We start from the raw sequence: 18306 nt of genomic DNA, 5'->3' as shown, positions 1-18306 counted from the left end.
TTCTCATTAGTTCAAGACGAGAGTCTGCTTAATGTTGCCATGTACTCAGTAGTACCTTGGTGGCAACAGCTACCAGCTGATACCATAGGTAGAGTCATATCTTCATGGCTTGATTACCAGAGACATGAGGGTTAACAACCTGTTCGATGAATAACAATGAATTATTATCCTTTTTTTTTTGAGCAAAATAAAAAGAGGTGAGTTCAACTCATCATATTCACTGCAGGAGTGAGGCTGGATTTCTAGTTGGTGTCAGAGACAGAGCCATATGATGGAGATTGAGACAAGCTCTTAGGCAGAAGCTCTTCCCTGTGAGGGTGCTGAGGCACTGGCACAGGGTGCCCAGAGAAGCTGTGGCTGCCCCATCCATGGCAGTGCTCAAGGCCAGGTTGGACACAGGGGCTTGGAGCAAGCTGCTCTAGTGGAAGGTGTCCCTGCCCATGGCAGGGGATTGGACCAGATGAGCTTCAAGGTCCCTTCCAACCCAAACCGGTCTTGGATTGTATGAAACACTGAGGATACATTATTTATTCATGAATTCTTATGGCAGAAAGCATTGTGGACTGTTACATACTACAGAAAGAGTAATTTCCAGAATTTGGGAACTTGCAGACTTTGATAGTACCTAGGTTTCTTCTTATGAACAACGACTGTTATAGCAAAGTCTTTCCATGCTGAACATTTCTAAGGCTCAGATGACCATCAAAGGATAACCAGGTAAAGTCATATAGAACAACACACTCACTGTGGCAGTGACCGAGCACGATGATCCTCCACAGAATAAGAGCTCACAGCATGTGTGCAATGAGCCTTTATATGTCACCTCACCTATCAAGGGTTTTCATGGCATTTGTTAAGTCTTGAGACAAGAATCTGAAATGTAGCAGTAACTTGTTCCTGGGCTCATTAGGCTTTAGCTGTTTGCGAATGTCTGGTGATGCTGTCTTCCACTACTTTGGCTACACTTTATAGCAAACAATTTGAGTATTATGTGATTCAAGAAGCATTTTTACCACAAAGGAATATATCCAGTCAAGGACATTGGATAAGAGCACTTCTTAACAAAGGATCAAGCATTTATAATCTGGCTGGAAAACTGTGTGGGGTATGTGGAGAAGTACACAGCAGCACAGGAAGTGAATGTTTTTAACCTAAGAAGATACTGCTTGTCTTTCAGATACACAATGAAATACCTGAAGTTTAGCAGTTTGAGATGGATTTTCTGCTTACACAAGTCAGAAATGGGTTCAGAGCAAACGAGAATCAGAAGCAGTTAATAGGTTTGTATTGATTGCTGTTTTTATTTGTCATTCTGCTCTTGCTTTGTCTTTTTGTTGGGTAGAAAAGTACTCTCTAGCAACCACTGAAGAGAACTGATAGAGAAGACCAACGTCCTGGTGCTTGGGCACTGAATGACCTTGGGCATGTCACTTCAACATCTGCATCTCTGTGTTCCTCTGACTGGGACATAGGTGTTTGAGGTAATGTGCATATCAAAAGTGCCTGGCTTGGTTACACAGGACTCCAGTAGACTGATTAACACTACTGAGTAGTAACAAATCATTCTATGCTAAGCTCTGGTTTGATGTTTTGATTACTGCTGCTGCATTAGTCAGTTTAATCAAAGTTGGGTTTTTCTATGCCACATAGCATAGTCAACTCTGAGTGCCCCACTGACAGACACTGCTCTTAATACAAGAGTATTATTTATGTGAACATACAAATTGCCTGAAGTTATGCACAGAACAACTCCTTTTTCCATTTTCAAATCGCTGGTGAGAGCTGTGAACCAGACATGAGTTTATTTGCCAGTCGTTACCAAATGATTCTTAACTGCAAATTTGTTGTAGCCTTTTCTAACATTAACTTCTAATCCTTTTTTCATTGAGCCATGTCCTTGAAAGAGCTCTCAGATAGGTTTGACAGTCCACAGAGAAAAAACTTCTGACAGATAGATAGCTCTGGCCTGCAGCAAACAGTCTTTCATTCCCACCTATTATAAGTGAGCCATAAATTCTGGGGTACCTCAGCCCTGCTCTTTCTACAGTGAATGAACCTTGCAGACACAACAAAATGACCCAAAGCAATTCTGCCCATTTGTTCTTTTTCCCCTCCTAAAACCCATGCATAAGTTAAGAGTGTTCTGTAATTTCAAATCATACAAAACAATCATAAAAACCCTTGGTAGAAAATAGCAGTTGTGAAAATCTTCACTCCTAAATATAAATCTTTCTGTTGAGCAAGACGAGCATTTTCTCAGAACCCTCTCAACAGAGGGCAAATACATTACAAAAGCTGCTTCTGATTTGGAGATGTGCATTTCCACAACAGGTACTAAGTGAACAAACACAATTTGACCCCCTAAAACCATTCCCAGTGGAGAAAAGAAATTCAGTGCGCTCAGTCTGTGATGCTCGCACAGTATCAAGACAGATAGATGCACAGCCCATTTATTCCCTTAAAAACATACTGTTACCAGGATGTTGAGTTCTTAATAGTGCTCCCTCATAGAAACCAGTTTAACATCTATAAATACAGGCATAAACATCACGTCACATACCTCAAGAGAACAGCTCCTGTGTCCTTGATATATTTTCAAGCAATTTTTATTTGGTAGTAAAGTGGCTATCAGCCAATGCTTCAGCAGTATCTTAAGCCCCAAGGAAGGCAGATACTGCCGAAATGTTGGCTGATAGACACTTTACATTCAAATAAAAAAGGCTTGAAAATACATCAAGGACATATGAGCAGTTCTGTTGATGCTACCAACATGATGTTTGCATCGATTCAGAGAGATGAAATACGTCAGTTGACACAGGCTGCAATAATCTGTTGGGGTCATTGTGTAAGCACTTTGGGACACAGTTCTTGCAAGGGGAGTGGAAGGATGCGGTGTCACTTCAGTACAAATAGGCCATCCTTCCTTGAGCCAAGCAGATGAAGGACTTGGAAGGCGAGGGAAGAAAAGATTTTCCCACTTATCATGGTTACTATTAGTTGTGTGTTGCTAGTGTAAGAAGTCCCACCAAGAGACTGCAGCTTCATTGTGTAAAGAGGCCAGATGGTAGGAGAGACAGAACAGCATGTATTCATTGAATCATGGAATCAGCCAGGTTGGAAAAGCCCTTTAAGCTCATCCAGTCCAACCTTTCCAGGCACTGCCAAGGCCACCCCTAACCCATGGCACTGAGGCCTCATCTCCACGCTGTGTGAACACTTGCAGGGACGGTGACTGCAGCCCTGCCCTGGGCAGCCTGTTCCAATGCCTGAGCACCCTCTGGGGCAGGAATTGTTCCTCAGCTCCATCTAAACCTGCCCTGGTGCAGCTTGAAGCCGTTTCCTCTTGTCCCATCCCTTGTTCCTTGGGAGCAGAGCCCAGCCCCTCCTGGCTCCATCCTCCTGTCAGGCAGGTGTTGAGCAATAATATTCAATATTCCAGGTGTATAAAGATATTTCTAGCCTTATTCTTAGACTAGAGAAATTCAGAGATGTGCCTGACACCACTGGCATCCGGAATGCAATCCTTTTTCCTAACATTATACACTAAAGAACACCTTTTTCTGCTTTCAGACATTTTTCCAGCACGCACTTATAGAATCATAGAATCATTGAGACAGGCCATGGGATCTGCAGCGAGGATTTGACTCACAGAACAGCCAGATCCAGATGCAATTGATGCTATAGCCTGAAAAGAAAATGTATTATATGTTATTAACATTATATATCTCTTGGAAATAAAATTACATGCCCTAAGTGGCTATGCTAATGGGAACTTTACACTCTGTGTGGAAAAGCATTCAAGGCCAGGTTTGACAGGGCTTGGAGCAAGCTGCTCTAGTGGAAGGTGTCCCTGCCCGTGGAACGGGTTGGAACTGGATGAGCTTTAAGGTCCCTTCCTACCCAAACCAGTCTGGGATCCTATGAGGCACAGCTGAGGCCCTTGAGCTCCAGCAGAAACCTGGGGCACTCACCCCACACGGTGCCATTGACCCCACTGAGACAGGGCAGGAGCTCAGCGGGACCCGCAGAGCAGGGCAGAGGAACTCAAAAGCCGCTTCAAAGCGGGGCTGTGCCTCGGACGGATCACGAGGCGAGGACTACAGTACCCAGAGGTCTTCGCGCGGGTGAGCAGCCGCCCAACCCCGCCCCCTGCCGCGAAGCATCATGGGAGTTGTAGTCCGAACTCGCGTCAAGTTCACGCGAAAAAGTTTCCGCTCCCTTTCGGGGACCTCGGCGCTCTTCAGCGGGGGTGCTCGGTTTCCATGGCTACAGCCCTTCAGCCAATAGAAAGCAGCCTTCTTCGGGGGGAGGGTGGGGCGAGGCGAGCTTCGGACCAATAAGGGTTGGTGTTGTTGGTGGGTATCCTGGCAGCGGGGACGGTGAGTCTCCTTGGGGCCGCCCGTGTCCGCGGCCTGGTGTCGCCGGGCGAAGATGGGCGGCAGTGGGAGCAGCACCCGGCGCGTCACCTTCGAGGCGGATGAGAATGAGAACATCACGGTGGTGAAGGGCGTGAGGGTGAGAGCGGGGCTCCCCCGGGCAGGGGCTCTCAAGGGGAACTCGGGGCCTGGTTCCCCCGGCCCCCGAGCTCGGCCTCCTTGGTCCCTCTCTTGGTTCTTGCCGCTTCAGCGCTGCTGGCTCCTGTACCTGCAGCCTCGTCCCTTCACACCTCGCGGTTCCCTTCCCCTGTTTCCATTCCCTCTCCCGCAGGGACTTCCACTCCTGACCGCCTCTTGGGTTGGGTGTTTTAGGGCAGCCGAAGCGCTCAGGGGCACTCTCGGGGCGTCTGTCATGGCAAAAAGCCCACTGTGCTTAGGGAGCTGCGGTAGGAGAGCCTTGTCCGCAGCCGCGTTACCGAAGACGGGCGGCAGACGGTTACAGGAGGCATGTGTAACTGAAAGACCTTATTTTGTCTTTCCCTGACCTCTACATGTGACAGCTCCTCCCTCTCCCATATTCTGCTCTGGGACACGCCGTGTAGCCACTTCCTGTGTACCTGCAGGAGCATTCCCATCTTTTATCTGTTTATGGGATGCTGTGCCTACAATATCATAGAACCATAGAATAGTTAGGGTTGGAAAAGACCTTAAGATCATCCAGTTCCAACCCCCCTGCCATGGGCAGGGACACCTCCCACTAACCCATGTCACCCAAGGATCTGTCAATACCAGGAGGCAGCTTGTGGCACACTCAGTCTTGCAGCTTGGAAGCTTTTCAATGAAAGGCACTGTAATTCATACCAGCAGTGATAATAAGTTACCTTTGATTGCTGTTTGTAGAGAGTAGTGTTGCAGAATGGTCACTGCTGCCTCTTTCAGTATCCTAAGATTTGTTCTGGTCATTTAATGCTCTTGGGCTAATAGGTGACAGGAATATCAGTGCTCACAGCACAGTTCAGCTACTCTGACATATACTGGGAAGGACTCTGGGAATTCTTGTAAGCTATCCCTTGAGTAAAACCTGAATGACATCATGTATACTAGGCTCATGTAGCTGCTTTAAATAACTACTGTTAATCAATAAAGCAGCCAAAAGTGGGATGTACACAACTGTTTACATGCTTAAAACTAGCTGTGAAGTTAACTTGAGAGTTTTAAGGGTTGGGTTAAGAAAGCTTACACTGAAGAACATTTGCACTTGTGCATTTAGGCTGTGTTAGATGGGAGGTTGTAGCCCAATAGTCACACGGATTTCTGCCAGTGAGGGGCATCATGCTGTAGGTTTAATAAAGAATTTCCTCATTAAAATTAATTCTCATGGGCAATAAAAGGGTATTTTGGTAGAGTTGGTGCTGGGGGAAACCAACAGCAAGTTCTGAGTTGGAAAACAGAAGCCTTCATGTTGTTATTTCTTTACCTTCTGTTAATTTTACCCATGAACTACAACGCATATGAAACTGGACATTGCTCTTACTCTGATTCTGCTTAGTTTTGGGCAGTGCATTTGTGCATGCATGTGGCAACATGAGAATGGACATAGTGACTTGCTGTGACCACTTGTGTTGTAAAAGGTTTTTGAGGGCTTTATCAGGGTGAAGTTCCTCCAGGGTTAAATGCAACTGCACAGTGTGAGGTTTAACTGTCAGCAGAATCACTGTGACAGGCAAAAGGCTGAATCATTACCAGCATCGTGTCAAAGGTGCCCATTGCCTTTACTGTTCCTTGTGTCCTATGTTCTGTTGTATCAGTTTCTTGTGTTCTGTGAGAGCCAAAATCATCTTGTTCAGTGAAACTGTTTGCACTCAGAGGTGCTGGTCACTCTGCAAATGAAGTGAAATAGTTTATTTTGCATTGTGCATAGAATTTTAGCATCTGTCATACGTAGTTCTGGAGCTTTATGTGCTCCTTTTGAAGTTGTACTTCATTTTGTGGGGGGAAAGAGAAGGGGAATGAGGATCAAGGAGCAGATGCAGCCTGACTCTGTTTTGGGTTATGTTTTGCAGCTCTCTGACAGTGTCATTGATCGTATGAAGGAACCTTCTTCACCCAGTGGGAGGCCGCAGTCTCAGAACCGATCATCAGGTGCAGGTATACCTATGGTTTTCTGGTTTTGATGTGAGGAAGAAAATCAAATGTGCCTTTCAGAGCGTTGTAGTGACTCAAAGAGATGATTTTTGACATTAACTTTTTTGGCTTATCTCCTTTTGAAGTAGTCTGTAGGTTTTTAGAGGAGTTAAATTAGTCTTTTTTTTCTTCTTGACATTGAAGTGTAAAACACAGTGCCTGTTAGACTTGGTTTTCTACTTGGTTTTCTTTCTATTATCCATTGCTAAAGACTTATAAAAAAAAACAAACCAGGAAAAGCAAATACTAATTGTAAATACCTGTTGAGTTTTGAAGTGATAATTCTTTCTTAACGCTGAATTTTAGTGTATTGAGCTTCTGTTGAAATAGACTTAAGCAAACATTACAATATCCTATTTTCCTACCATGAGGTAGTGGAAAGTCGCATACAGTTTATACAGAGATGGATTGAGATGATGGATTTTTTAACTCTTTATACATCATTATTGAGGCCTGTTCAAATGCATGACATGGATTTGTGCCAGGCACCCACTACTCTAATTTGAAATACTTCATCACAATGAACACATTGTAACTACTAAAAGAGTAAAAATGAATGGCAGAGATCAGAGCATATCTGAGTGATCAGAGTGATTTATGGTTGTTGATTGTGAAGCTGCAAGGTTCAAGTAGGGCTTCTTATCAGTGCTTCAGAAATATTAATGCTCTCAGTGTTCCTTAATGGGCTTTTGCCTTGATGCTTACAAAAAAAATCCTCCCAAAGCCAACACTGATTGGAAACAAAGATGCTGCGAGGGCTGGAGCAGCTCTGCTCTGGAGCCAGGCTGAGAGAGCTGGGCTGGGGCAGCCTGGAGAAGAGAAGGCTCCTGAAGGGGAGACCTTAGAGCAGCTCCAGTGCCTAAAGGGGCTGCAGGAAAGCTGGAGAGGGGCTTGGGACAAGGGCCGTAAGGGACAGGCCAAGGGGAATGGCTTGAACCTGACAGAACAGGGGAGACTGAGCTGAGCTCTTAGGCAGAAGCTCTTCCCTGTGAGGGTGCTGAGGCGCTGGCACAGGGTGCCCAGAGAAGCTGTGGCTGCCCCATCCCTGGCAGTGTTCAAGGCCAGGTTGGACACAGGGGCTTGGAGCAAGCTGCTCTAGTGGAAGGTGTCCCTGCCCATGGCAGGGGTTGGAACTGGAGGAGCTTTAAGGTCCCTTCCAATCCAAACCATTCTATGATTTATATGCAATAATACTTGCACATCCTGCCTACTTTAAAGGTGCTTGTTGCTTTTACATCCTTAAACTTGAGGTAGGGAAGTGGTCTTGTGCATAGGCATCTGTTTCTGGGACATGGTGGCTGGAGGTGAAGGCTGTAATAACCAGTAATTCTTTGCTAATTCACATGTATGTATCTTGCTCCTTAATTTTGTTTCTCTTTGTGTTGGAAATAGTGCTCTTTTTTTTTTTCATGTTTTTGAGTTTTATGTATTGAAAAGTTTAATGAATCACTTGATGGCTTTGCAAGGTTGGGAAACCTTATGCATATTTTTGCTTTAAGAACTAGTGATTTAGGTGAAGTGCTTGTATTTCCCCAGGAAAGTATAATCAATGTTATACCTCAGTTGCTAAAATGATTTGTATGTAAGAGGATTAAATTATAGTTAACTACATGTTCCCATACCGTGCATTACTCTTTCACTGAATGATTTGTGATGAGGAATTACAAGCTGTTTAATTTTTTTGGTTCTGGAAAAACAGTCCAACCTGTTTGTTTCTTTTATATCTACATCTGCCTTTTCAGAGTGTTTGGCTCATGAGGTGTCATGACAGGAAGGGCACTTGCTTCAAAGCAAGTGCTCTGATCACTTAATACTGAACTACTCGGTTGATGGTTTTGGGGGTGGATCCCAAATCTGGGGGTCTTTTCTGTGACACAGGTGGTTCTTCTTGGTTTCTTGGTAAAGCTGCTTGCACTGTTGATCCTGCCCTTCTACTTAGCTCTTTGGAGACTCCACTTGCAGCACTGTGTGCAATTCTGGTGTCCTCAGCATCAGAAGGACATGGAGCTGTTGGAGCAAGTCCAGAGGAGGCCATGAGGATGATCAGGGACTGGAGCACCTCCTGTATGGAGACAGGCTGAGAAAGTTGGGACTGTTGAGCCTGGAGAAGAGAGACTGCATGGAGACCTCAGAGCAGCTTCCAGTGTCTGAAGGGGGCTACAAAGATGCTGGAGAGAGGCTCTTCATTAGGGACTGTAGTGATAGGACAAGGGGTGATGGGTTCAAGGTGAAACAGGGGTAGTTCAGATTAGATATAACTAAGTTGCTTACTGTGAGGGTGGTAAGGCCCTGGTGGAGGTTGCCCAAAGAAGTGCTAAATGTTCCATCCCTGGCAGTGTTCAAAGCCAGGTTGGACAGAGCTTTGGGTGACATGATTTAATGTGAGGTGTCCCTCCCCATGGCAGGGGGTTTGGAACTGGGTGATCCTTTCTTAGGTCCTTTACAACTAGAAACATTGTATGATACTATGTTAATGAGAGACATCTCACCAGACAGCTCTTCCTCTCCTATGACTTACATAGAATCATAGAATAATTAGGGTTGGAAAGGACCTTAAGATCAAATTCCAACCCCCCTGCCACATGACAGTGGCTTGTTCCTGTGACAGGGCAGATCACTCACTGCTTCTCGAGAGAGTTGTCCCCAGTTGGTGATGTTTGGAGGTTGGCTCTGGCCAGGCAGTTGGTTTCCATGCTTTTATATCTTTATACATTGTAGACAAATAACACTTTTCTATGAAGATTTATCTAGAGGGAGAAACATTTGAGCTATTAAAACCAGCCCTTTCTTTAAGTCAAGCCTTTGACAGCTTTTGGTGGAGGAATAATGCATTAAATTACATGAAAAGAACATGGGTCTTGTTGCTTGCCAATAGATGATGAATTTATTGACTTCAGTTTGGGGTCGGAAAATGAAATTACATACACTTGCAGTGAAATCTGACATCTAAACACTATGTCTTAAGGCATCCCAGCTCGCTTACATCATTTTCTGACTTGTGAGTAATATTAAATGCACTAAAATATTTAATAAGTGTAAAAATCTTTAAAGTATGTCTCGAATTCCTAAAGCAATATTGATGGGAAGTCATTTGCTCAGACAACGAGACTTGTTTTAGGTCTTTTTCTCTCTGAGTGTGTCTGATACCTAAAGGGGAAGGGAATGATTTTATTCATTTTAGCTCGGTGTATAGCTGAAAAAGGAGAACAAATACTCAAATTATCAAGAATCTCTGCAGCTCAGACAACCATTTTCCCTTTGCAGAGGCAGTTTACGCTGAGACCACAGAGGGTTTTTCTCTCTTGTAGTTTTTGTTTAACTGCTTTATTTGTTATTTTTATTATACTGTCCTCACAAAACCAGTTAGTGGAGGACCATGTCATAAAATACGGTGTATTGGGTGGGTGGGTAATAAAATGAGCACTGCTGCTGCGTCCTCAGGAGCTGAGTTAGACTTTGCATGCTTACAGTGGGGGAAAAATGTGTTTCTGAACTTTATTCATTCACTTGGAATGATGCCTGTTGTGTTGGTGTCTCTGTCTTTTGGTGGAGCTTCAGGGGCTTACAGTATGGTAGATCAGTTGAAAATCTATAAGGAAGTATTGTTCAGGTGTAGAGGAATGAGTATTTGAAGCACTGGGTTCTGGAGATGCAGCCCTGATGTAACTAACTGTAGGAGAGCAAGCTTCTGCTTCTGAAGAGAGCATGTTGGTGGGATCCCACAGGAGGCAGCTCAGAGGGATAAGCTCGGGAAAGGTGAGGTCCTTAAGGACAACCTTTTCCCAGTGCAAGAACAGTCCATTCCAGTATTCAGGAAATCAGTAGATACATTGGGAGGCTGGTCTGGTTAACCATGGTAGAGCCTCAGTGTAAAAAATGAGGCCAAGCAGGAGATGGAAGCAAAGGGAGACCACAACATGGGTGGATTTGTGGATGAGCGGAGAGCAGTAAATGTCATCTACCTCTGCCTCATCAAGGTATTTAACACTGGCTCTCCCAATATTTGTTTATCCAGCTTAGGATGTTGCAGTTTGAACATACCTGGATGACAAATTGGGTTTAAAAAAAACCCTGTTTGGGTGGTCAGGGTGTGTCTAATGGGTCATACTGTACGTGGAGGCTGGTATCATATGGTGGTCTGAAGGAGTTTGTCCTGTGTAGCAGCTCTATCAATGTCCTGGAGGAGGAGGAGGTAGATGGAGCACATCCTCTTCAGTGCAGATGACCACAAATTAGGGAGATTAAGCCAGTACATTTGAGGGCAGGGCTGCTCTCCAGAGTGACCTAGGCTGGCTGGAGGAATGAGCCAACAGGAACCTCATCAAGGACCATTCAAGGCCAGGTTGGACACAGGGGCTTGGAGCAACCTGCTCTAGTGGAAGGTGTCCCTGCCTGTGGCAGGGGTTGGGACTGGATGATCTTAAGATCCTTTCTACCCTAAACCATTCTATGAGTCTGTGGTATAATACAGGGGCACACAGAGGAAGAGTTATTCCTGCATTCATGATGTTGCAGGGCTCACTCCTGCTCTCCTGTGGCTTGCTGAGTGCCACTTAGTTCTGAGTTACTTGGAGTTAACTTCTATTTTCAGTGATGTGTCTTGATATTCTTTGGGTTAAAGGTTCACTATTGATTGAAGTACCTTATTATCAAAAGGTGAAACATCTTATTACTCACAGTCTGCTAAAGATGCCAAACTTTCAGTGCTGTCACTGCAACAGCAAATCTTTACTTGAGCCTGACATTCATGTCACCAGCTTGCAGGAGTATAGGGAAGGTGGAATTATTCATAGGAGATGAAGCAAGTATTGCATAAATTAAAGTTCTCACTGTCTGTGTGACATGCAAGTGTTCTGTGAGGGCTTTCAGGTGGCTGGGTATGTCATTGTAAAATGGTGCTGAAATTAGAAGGGGAAACTGGCAAATAATGCAGTTTATCTGTTTTTGCTTTTAATTCATAGAAGTGTGGAGTTCAGGGCTGTGGAAGAGCTCAGTTCACTCTGCATCCTTAAACTACAGTAGTAACCTCATTGGGGAGATGGGGTGTGATTAACAGAGGGTTGGGCAGACAGAAGGAGAATATTAAAATAGGCAAAAAGCCCTAATTTAATGGTTTTAAGACTTGGATGAACCATGGAAGAGATATGTAGTTGTATGAGAACATGTAGAACCTTATGAACTCACATCATGCTTGTGAACAGAACTTCAAGGTGCGAGTGCAAGCCTGGATGTGCCTGAGGTGCTCCCTCACTGTATTCCCAACCTTTGTCCAATTCGGTAGTGTTTCAATTCTTCTCTGAAGTCTTGTCTTCAAGATGTCATCAAGACTGTACCTTTGGGCTCCTGCTTTAGTTCTGTTTCAAGTGATGAGATGTTCTTGGAACAGCAGCCCTTTAACAAATGTCTAAAGGCAGAACAAGACCGAATGCCAAAAGGTGTTGGAACTTCTCATGCAGATGTCATGTGTTTACAGCTGTAGTTTGATGTTGCAACTAACCTTGTGGCTGGCTGATCATGTCTGTTCCTATAGTGACTTAGTGTCCAGTGATGCAGAATCACAGGAAGGTCTGGGCTAGGAGGGACCTTAACACTCATCCCGTTCTAACCCCCTGCCACGGGCAGGGACCCCTTCCACTAGAGCAGCTTGCTCCAAGCCCCTGTGTCCAACCTGGCCTTGAACACTGCCAGGGATGGGGCAGCCACAGCTTCTCTGGGCACCCTGTGCCAGCACCTCAGCACCCTCACAGGGAAGAGCTTCTGCCTAAGAGCTCAGCTCAGTCTCCCCTCTGGCAGGTTCATTCATTCCCCTTGGCCTGTCCCTACAGGCCCTTGTCCAAAGCTCGTCTCCAGTTTCTTGTAGCCCCTTTAGGCATTGGAGCTGCTCTAAAGTCTCCCCTTAAGGAGCCTTTTCCAGGTGACCAGACTAATCCATAGACTAGAATGAAAATGTTTTTCCCCTAATACTGAAATGATATTTTATGCTGTTCAAAAAAGGATTAACTTTTCTTTCATCTAAACAAAAAACTGCAGGTAAATCAGTGATAACAGCTAAGTAACAGCCATCCCCCTGAAATACTCCTGTCTCAGTACGGTAATGAGCTGCATGAAATACACCCACCTAAATGTGTTTCAAGAAATTACATTTATATTCATGTTAACCTGGAGTTTGACATGATCTAGATGTGGTTCAGGTTTGATCATGCAGTTGGAAGGGTGGGTTAGAAGAGGTCTCCCTGTCCCTCTCTTTTTTTCCTCCCTCTTTCTTGGTAATGCAATGATGATGCTCAACTTTGCATAAAGAAAGTGGCCCATGTGTGGGAGGCATCTGAGGCCAGAATTGCAGTAATTGATTCCCACCCCACTCTCTCCTTCTGCTCCTGCTTTATTTACTGTTAGTGTTTTAAAGGGAACTAAAGCAACAAATAAAGGTTTGCAAAGGCTCTGCAAATAGAGCTTGTGGGATTGAGTTGTGTTTTGTTTGGTTTCCCCCCCATATGAGGATAAGGGAGAAAACCGCTCTCTCTGATAAATATTGTTATCTATATTGTCATGTATTAGGGGGGCATTTGATTAATTTCAAGGTTCTCATTTTAGAACTGGTAGAGAAATTGTGATATTCCAAATGAAATCTAAAAAAGCAGCACTCTGTATCAGGTCCTGTTTTACTCAATGCATAAGTAACTACATCTGGGGCTGAGGTAGAGCCACTGTAATGACAGCTTCTTTAATAGTCTTTTTCTTCTCCCAATTGTTCTCTCCGAGTGGCTTTTTGCAGAGAGTCAGAATTTCTCTTTCAATGGGCGTTCATTTAGAAGTGTCATTTTTGGTTCTAGATGTTCTTAGAAACAGGTAATTCTTGTGTACTGCACATTGTGTGCTTTTGGGTCTCTAGTGGGTTTGGTGAAATGAAATTTCATGCTATTCTGCTTAAGGCTGCATGTGCTCTATTAAGGGTTTACTGAGTGCAGATGTTAGCTCTAAAAATCTTTAGGAGTAGTTGTGTGGTACACATATAAAGCAGTTTTTGTTGTAGCTACTATAACAAGCATATCCAAAGTGCTTAGAAATGGCTTGTGAGTTAGAAGTCAGAACAACCTGCTTTTGGATGGGGAAGCACAAGATCTGTGCATGCTAAAACATCCTCTTCTAGTAGCCGGCAGAAAATCACGTTCAAAACAGCTGTTGGGGCTGATATGTGGTTCTTCAATTAAGTTCTAGTGTGGCAGTAAGAGAGGTAGGGAAACTGTCTCTAAAAACAGAGGAGGAAATAAACCTGGGAAAAGAGATTGTGGACCATGTGTGCACAAACGGTACAAAGATGCAAAGATGCTTGTGAAACCAAAACTCAGTGCAGTAAGGGATTTATAGAATCATAGAATTCCGGGTTGGAAGGGACCTCAAGGATCACCTAATAAAACCTTTTGAGGTAAAGCATGACCTAGACTAGATGTCCCAGCACCCTGTCCAGCTAAATCTTAACAGTGTCCAATGTTGGGGAACCCATCATTTCCCTGGGGAGATTATTCCAATGGGCTGAACTTGAGAATGCAGCTGGAGTTCATCCAGTGTCTGAGGGCAGACTCCTGGAAAGACAGTGTGCTGGAGTTTGTTTTCTGAGTTTTGGTGTTCTTTCTTTTTAAATCTAGTCTTAAAATTTGCCCTGGCAATGTGCTGCTTCTTTTCCCTCTAAATATTTTTGTTTCAGTTACGCTGTCCATTAGAAATAAGAATTTGGCAGAAGATGATGACAGGCTGAGAACACTGGGGCTGTTCAGCCTGGAGGAGAGAACTGCGTGGAGACCTCAGAGCAGCTTCCAGTGTCTGAAGGGGGCTACAAGGATGCTGGAGAGGGACTCTTCATCAGGGACTGTAGTGATGGGACAAGGGATGATGGATTCAAATTGAAACAGGGGAAGTTCAGGTTAGACATAAAAAAGTTCTTCCCTGTGAGGGTGCTGAGGCACTGGCACAGGGTGCCCAGAGAAGCTGTGGCTGCCCCATCCCTGGCAGTGTTCAAGGCCAGGTTGGACACAGGGGCTTGGAGCAACCTGCTCTAGTGGAAGGTGTCCCTGCCCATGGCAGGGGTTGGAACTGGATGATCTTAAGGTCTTTTCCAACCCAAACCATTCTGTGATTCTATGATGCCTGTTGGAGATATATTTGTTGTAGTCTTTGTTATAAATCTCTCATGTATGTTCCTACAGGAATCGTGGTTCATATGTGCTCAAGTCCTTGGTATCTACTGAGCGTGAAATGTGCTGAAGATTGCCACCACAAAGCATTGAACTATGTAATATTTTCTCTTGCAATTCCAGCCTTTGACTTCTTTTGTCTGTGCTGTGTCTGAGCACCAGGATAAACCCCAGTTATTCCTCCTTTGTCCTTCAGAGACCTTCCTGGGATTAGAGGTCAAAAAGACCAGATAGCTGCCAAGATAAAAGCGTTTGTAATTTAAAGGACTCAGAAGTCATTTGGTGCAGCTTGAATGCTTTTGCTATCTTAAAGAACAACATCAGAAGTATTGATAATTTTAATGAAGTAAACCCAATGACTAAATCTGAACTGTTTGCTTTCACCACTGTTAGTCTTGATAACAAGGGAATTGTCTTTTTCTTATACAGCATCCTGTCTGGTTTTATAGTGAATATATTCTTAGACAAATCCTCTCTCCACTGACATGAAGTAGGAGGGGGGCTTAAATGCATTTATTTTCTTTGTGTTATTTAAGAATACCACTTGTTAGATATAATGTTCCTTCAACATGACAAGCAGCCCTCCAAGTAATAAACCCTCCTGCTTTTAATAGTAAATGCTGCTTTTCTTTCCATCACAATTTATTTACCAGGTAGAGAATCTTCAGTGTGATATTAAAGCATACTTTAAATGTCTGATTTATCACATTAAGATGAAAAGAAAAGCTTTGTTTCTTTTTCCTTTTTTTCTTTCATCTCCAGGCTGCAGTAAAGTGTTACTAAAGCTCTTCATCACTTGTCAGATGAGGCAGGTTAAGTATATTGTATAGTGCTGCTTCTTGAAAGCTTTGTACTAGTTGTTTTTTAGTTAAACAGGAGGTAACCATTTAGAGGAGTCTTTTCCTCTGCCTCAGGGGATCAGAATGCATGCAGTTTTAGCTGCTTCTTTCAGTAGCTGAATTCAGCTACAATTTACTCCTCGCACTGGTTCGGATGTATATTGAATTCCTTGATTTCCAACAACCTCACGTTGAGATGGATTACTGAAGTTTTGGGGAACACCAGACAGAAAGTGGCAGTTCTTAGATATACAGCCTGGTTTTGGAAGTTTAAACAAGAGAAAGGCTGTTATTTCTTCCTTTTGCTTTTGTTTGTTGTGTACCTCCACAAATGCTTCATGAAGCCAGTTTATCTGATTATAATTTTTCACTTGACTAACTGTGCTTAATTTCATTTCATGTTAAGCATCTGAAAAATAAGCATTTAATCTAAGTCAGTCATTGAGGCTGGGGTGAGATATGGGGGTTCATCCTGTGAAAGGCTTCTGTTTCTCTTTCATTTCCGGAGCTTTGTTAGAGAAAGAGGTGAGTCGAGGTGTTCACAGAATCCCAGACTGGTTTGGGTTGGAAGGGACCTTAAAGCTCCTCCAGTTCCAACCTCTGCCACGGGCAGGGACCCCTTCCACTGGAGCAGCTTGCTCCAAGCCCCTGTGTCCAACCTGGCCTTGAACACTGCCGGAGATGGGGCAGCCACAGCTTCTCTGGGCACCCTGTGCCAGCGCCTCAGCACCCTCACAGGGAAGAGCTTCTGCCTAAGAGCTCATCTCAGTCTCCCCTCGGGCAGGTTCAAGCCATTCCCCTTGGCCTGTTCAAGATGCTTGAAGTTTTGATTTTCCTCTTTATTTTTTGGTGAGCAGGAGGCAGTTTATCCTGACATGAAAGGACTCAATTATTCCCGATGTATTTCTTAACAGGGTGATGTGATGTTGAGTACTATGAGATTTAGGGAGAAAGAGTATTATCTGCAGAAATTGGTATAAAGTATTAATAAAGGCAGTGATTATATAGAAGAGGGGCTTCAATGCTAAACAGCATTTGAAGGAAACTAGTATTTGGAGAAGCAGCACTGGTTATCACATTACTCTGTCAACTAGGTTTTGAGTAAGGAATGGTCTCCTGTATCTCTGTCAATGAAGACATTGCAGAACCCACTGGCTCCTTTTGGTCTGCTCTGTCATTTGCAAGAGACGAGAGAATGCTTTACTCAAAGATAAAGCAAACCCTGTACTTCTGGGTAACTGGAACCATCTCTGCTGACAGTCAGATTACTTTTCCTCTGCAGGATTTTCATCCCTGACCTCTTGCCCCTAGAACAGTCTGTTTTTTCCCTGTACTTCTTAACTGAATTCTTGACTTTATATGCTGGTGTTGGAGATGCGACTGGCTCTTTTGTGTGCTACTTGGTGTCTAGTCAAGGAAGTTTATTCTTAGACTGGAATTGGATTAAGTCTTGGCTACTTGTTACATCCTTCTGTAGTCTCTTGTTTTACTGCGAACAACATACAACACTAAAAAGCTGTCAGGGGTGGATCCAGTAGGAGTATTACACCAATTTGGAGACCAGTCATGAGAAAAAGTTGTGGCTTTTAGCAGCTCTCATTACCTGTTATTAAAAATGTAGGTGTTAGATTCTGGTGGTTGTTAAAATTTTAAACATTTTGGCAGTTGTCCTTTATGTAATTTCTGATTTGTGAAAATAGTCATAAACATGAGCTTCATCTTGTGCACAGTTTTCAGTTGGCATTACAAGGAGTAATGAAGTGCTAAATATTGGGCTGCAAATACTCAAGCTGCCACATTTTGAAGTTGACAAAATGGTAGTTGTTTGCTGATAGTTAAATATAAAGCCACTTTTGTTGGAGCTGGAGGAAGATGTGTTACATTGCCTTGTAAGTCCCCTTCATTTTCCTCAACAGAATTGTCTTTGCTCTGAAGGAGTGCAGGTGCCCTTAGGTTCATAGAATCATAGAATAGTTAGGGTTGGAAAGGACCTTAAGATCATCAAGTTCCAACCCCCTGCCATGGGCAGGGACACCTCACACTAAACCATGTCACCCAAGGCTCTGTCCAACCTGGCCTTGAACACTGCCAGGGATGGCGCATTCACAGCTTCGTTAAGTAACTCATTCTATCACTTCAGCACCCCCACAGGAAAGAATTTCCTCCTTATATCCAATCTCAACTTCTCCTGTTTTAGTTTTAACCCATTACCTCTTGTCCTATCACAACAATCCCTAATGAACAGGTTTCCACACAGCCTTCTCTTCTCCAGGCTCAACAGCCCCAACTTTCACAGCCTGCCTTCATATAGGAGGAGCTCCAGTCCCCTGATTGACCTTCTGGCCTCCTCTGGACTTGTTCCAACAGTTCCATGTCCTTTTTATGTTGAGGACACCAGAACTGCACACAATACTCCAGGTGAGGTCTCACAAGAGCAGAGTAAAGGGGCAGGATCACCTCCTTCGACCTGCTGGTCACGCTCCTTTTGATGCAGCCCAGGATACGGTTGCTTTCTGGGCTGCAAGCGCACACTGAAGCCGGCTCATGTTCATTTTCTCATCCACCAGCCCCCCCAAGTCCTTCTCCTTGGGCTGCTCTGAATTTCTTCTCTGCCCAGCCTGTAGCTGTGCCTGGGATTGCTCCCACCCAGGTGTAGGACCTTGCACTTGGCATGGTTAAACTTCATGAGGTTGGCATCAGCCCACCTCACAAGTG

The 18306-nt window shown here is 44.2% G+C and overlaps 1 protein-coding gene across 2 annotated transcripts in view; it reads left to right on the top strand.

The window, feature by feature from the left end:
* The first annotated feature begins 4345 nt into the window (after positions 1-4345).
* Positions 4346-18306, top strand: part of CHCHD3 (coiled-coil-helix-coiled-coil-helix domain containing 3) — a 162655-nt gene continuing 148694 nt past the window's right edge. For both annotated transcript variants that reach the window (XM_061346828.1, XM_061346827.1), the window contains exons 1-2: positions 4346-4515; positions 6440-6524. In XM_061346828.1, the coding sequence (XP_061202812.1) occupies positions 4432-4515; positions 6440-6524 (169 nt within the window). In that variant the 5' untranslated portion in view covers positions 4346-4431. The remainder of the gene's footprint in view (positions 4516-6439; positions 6525-18306) is intronic.

This window comes from Neopsephotus bourkii, unplaced genomic scaffold, assembly GCF_033783945.1.
Source record: "Neopsephotus bourkii isolate Nb327-2 ecotype Australia unplaced genomic scaffold, CSIRO-AGI_Nbou_v1 NB_281, whole genome shotgun sequence".
Classification (NCBI taxonomy): Eukaryota; Metazoa; Chordata; class Aves; order Psittaciformes; family Psittacidae; genus Neopsephotus; species Neopsephotus bourkii.
Note: the sequence above shows the minus strand (reverse complement) of the source record. Positions and strands in the feature narration are given on the sequence as shown.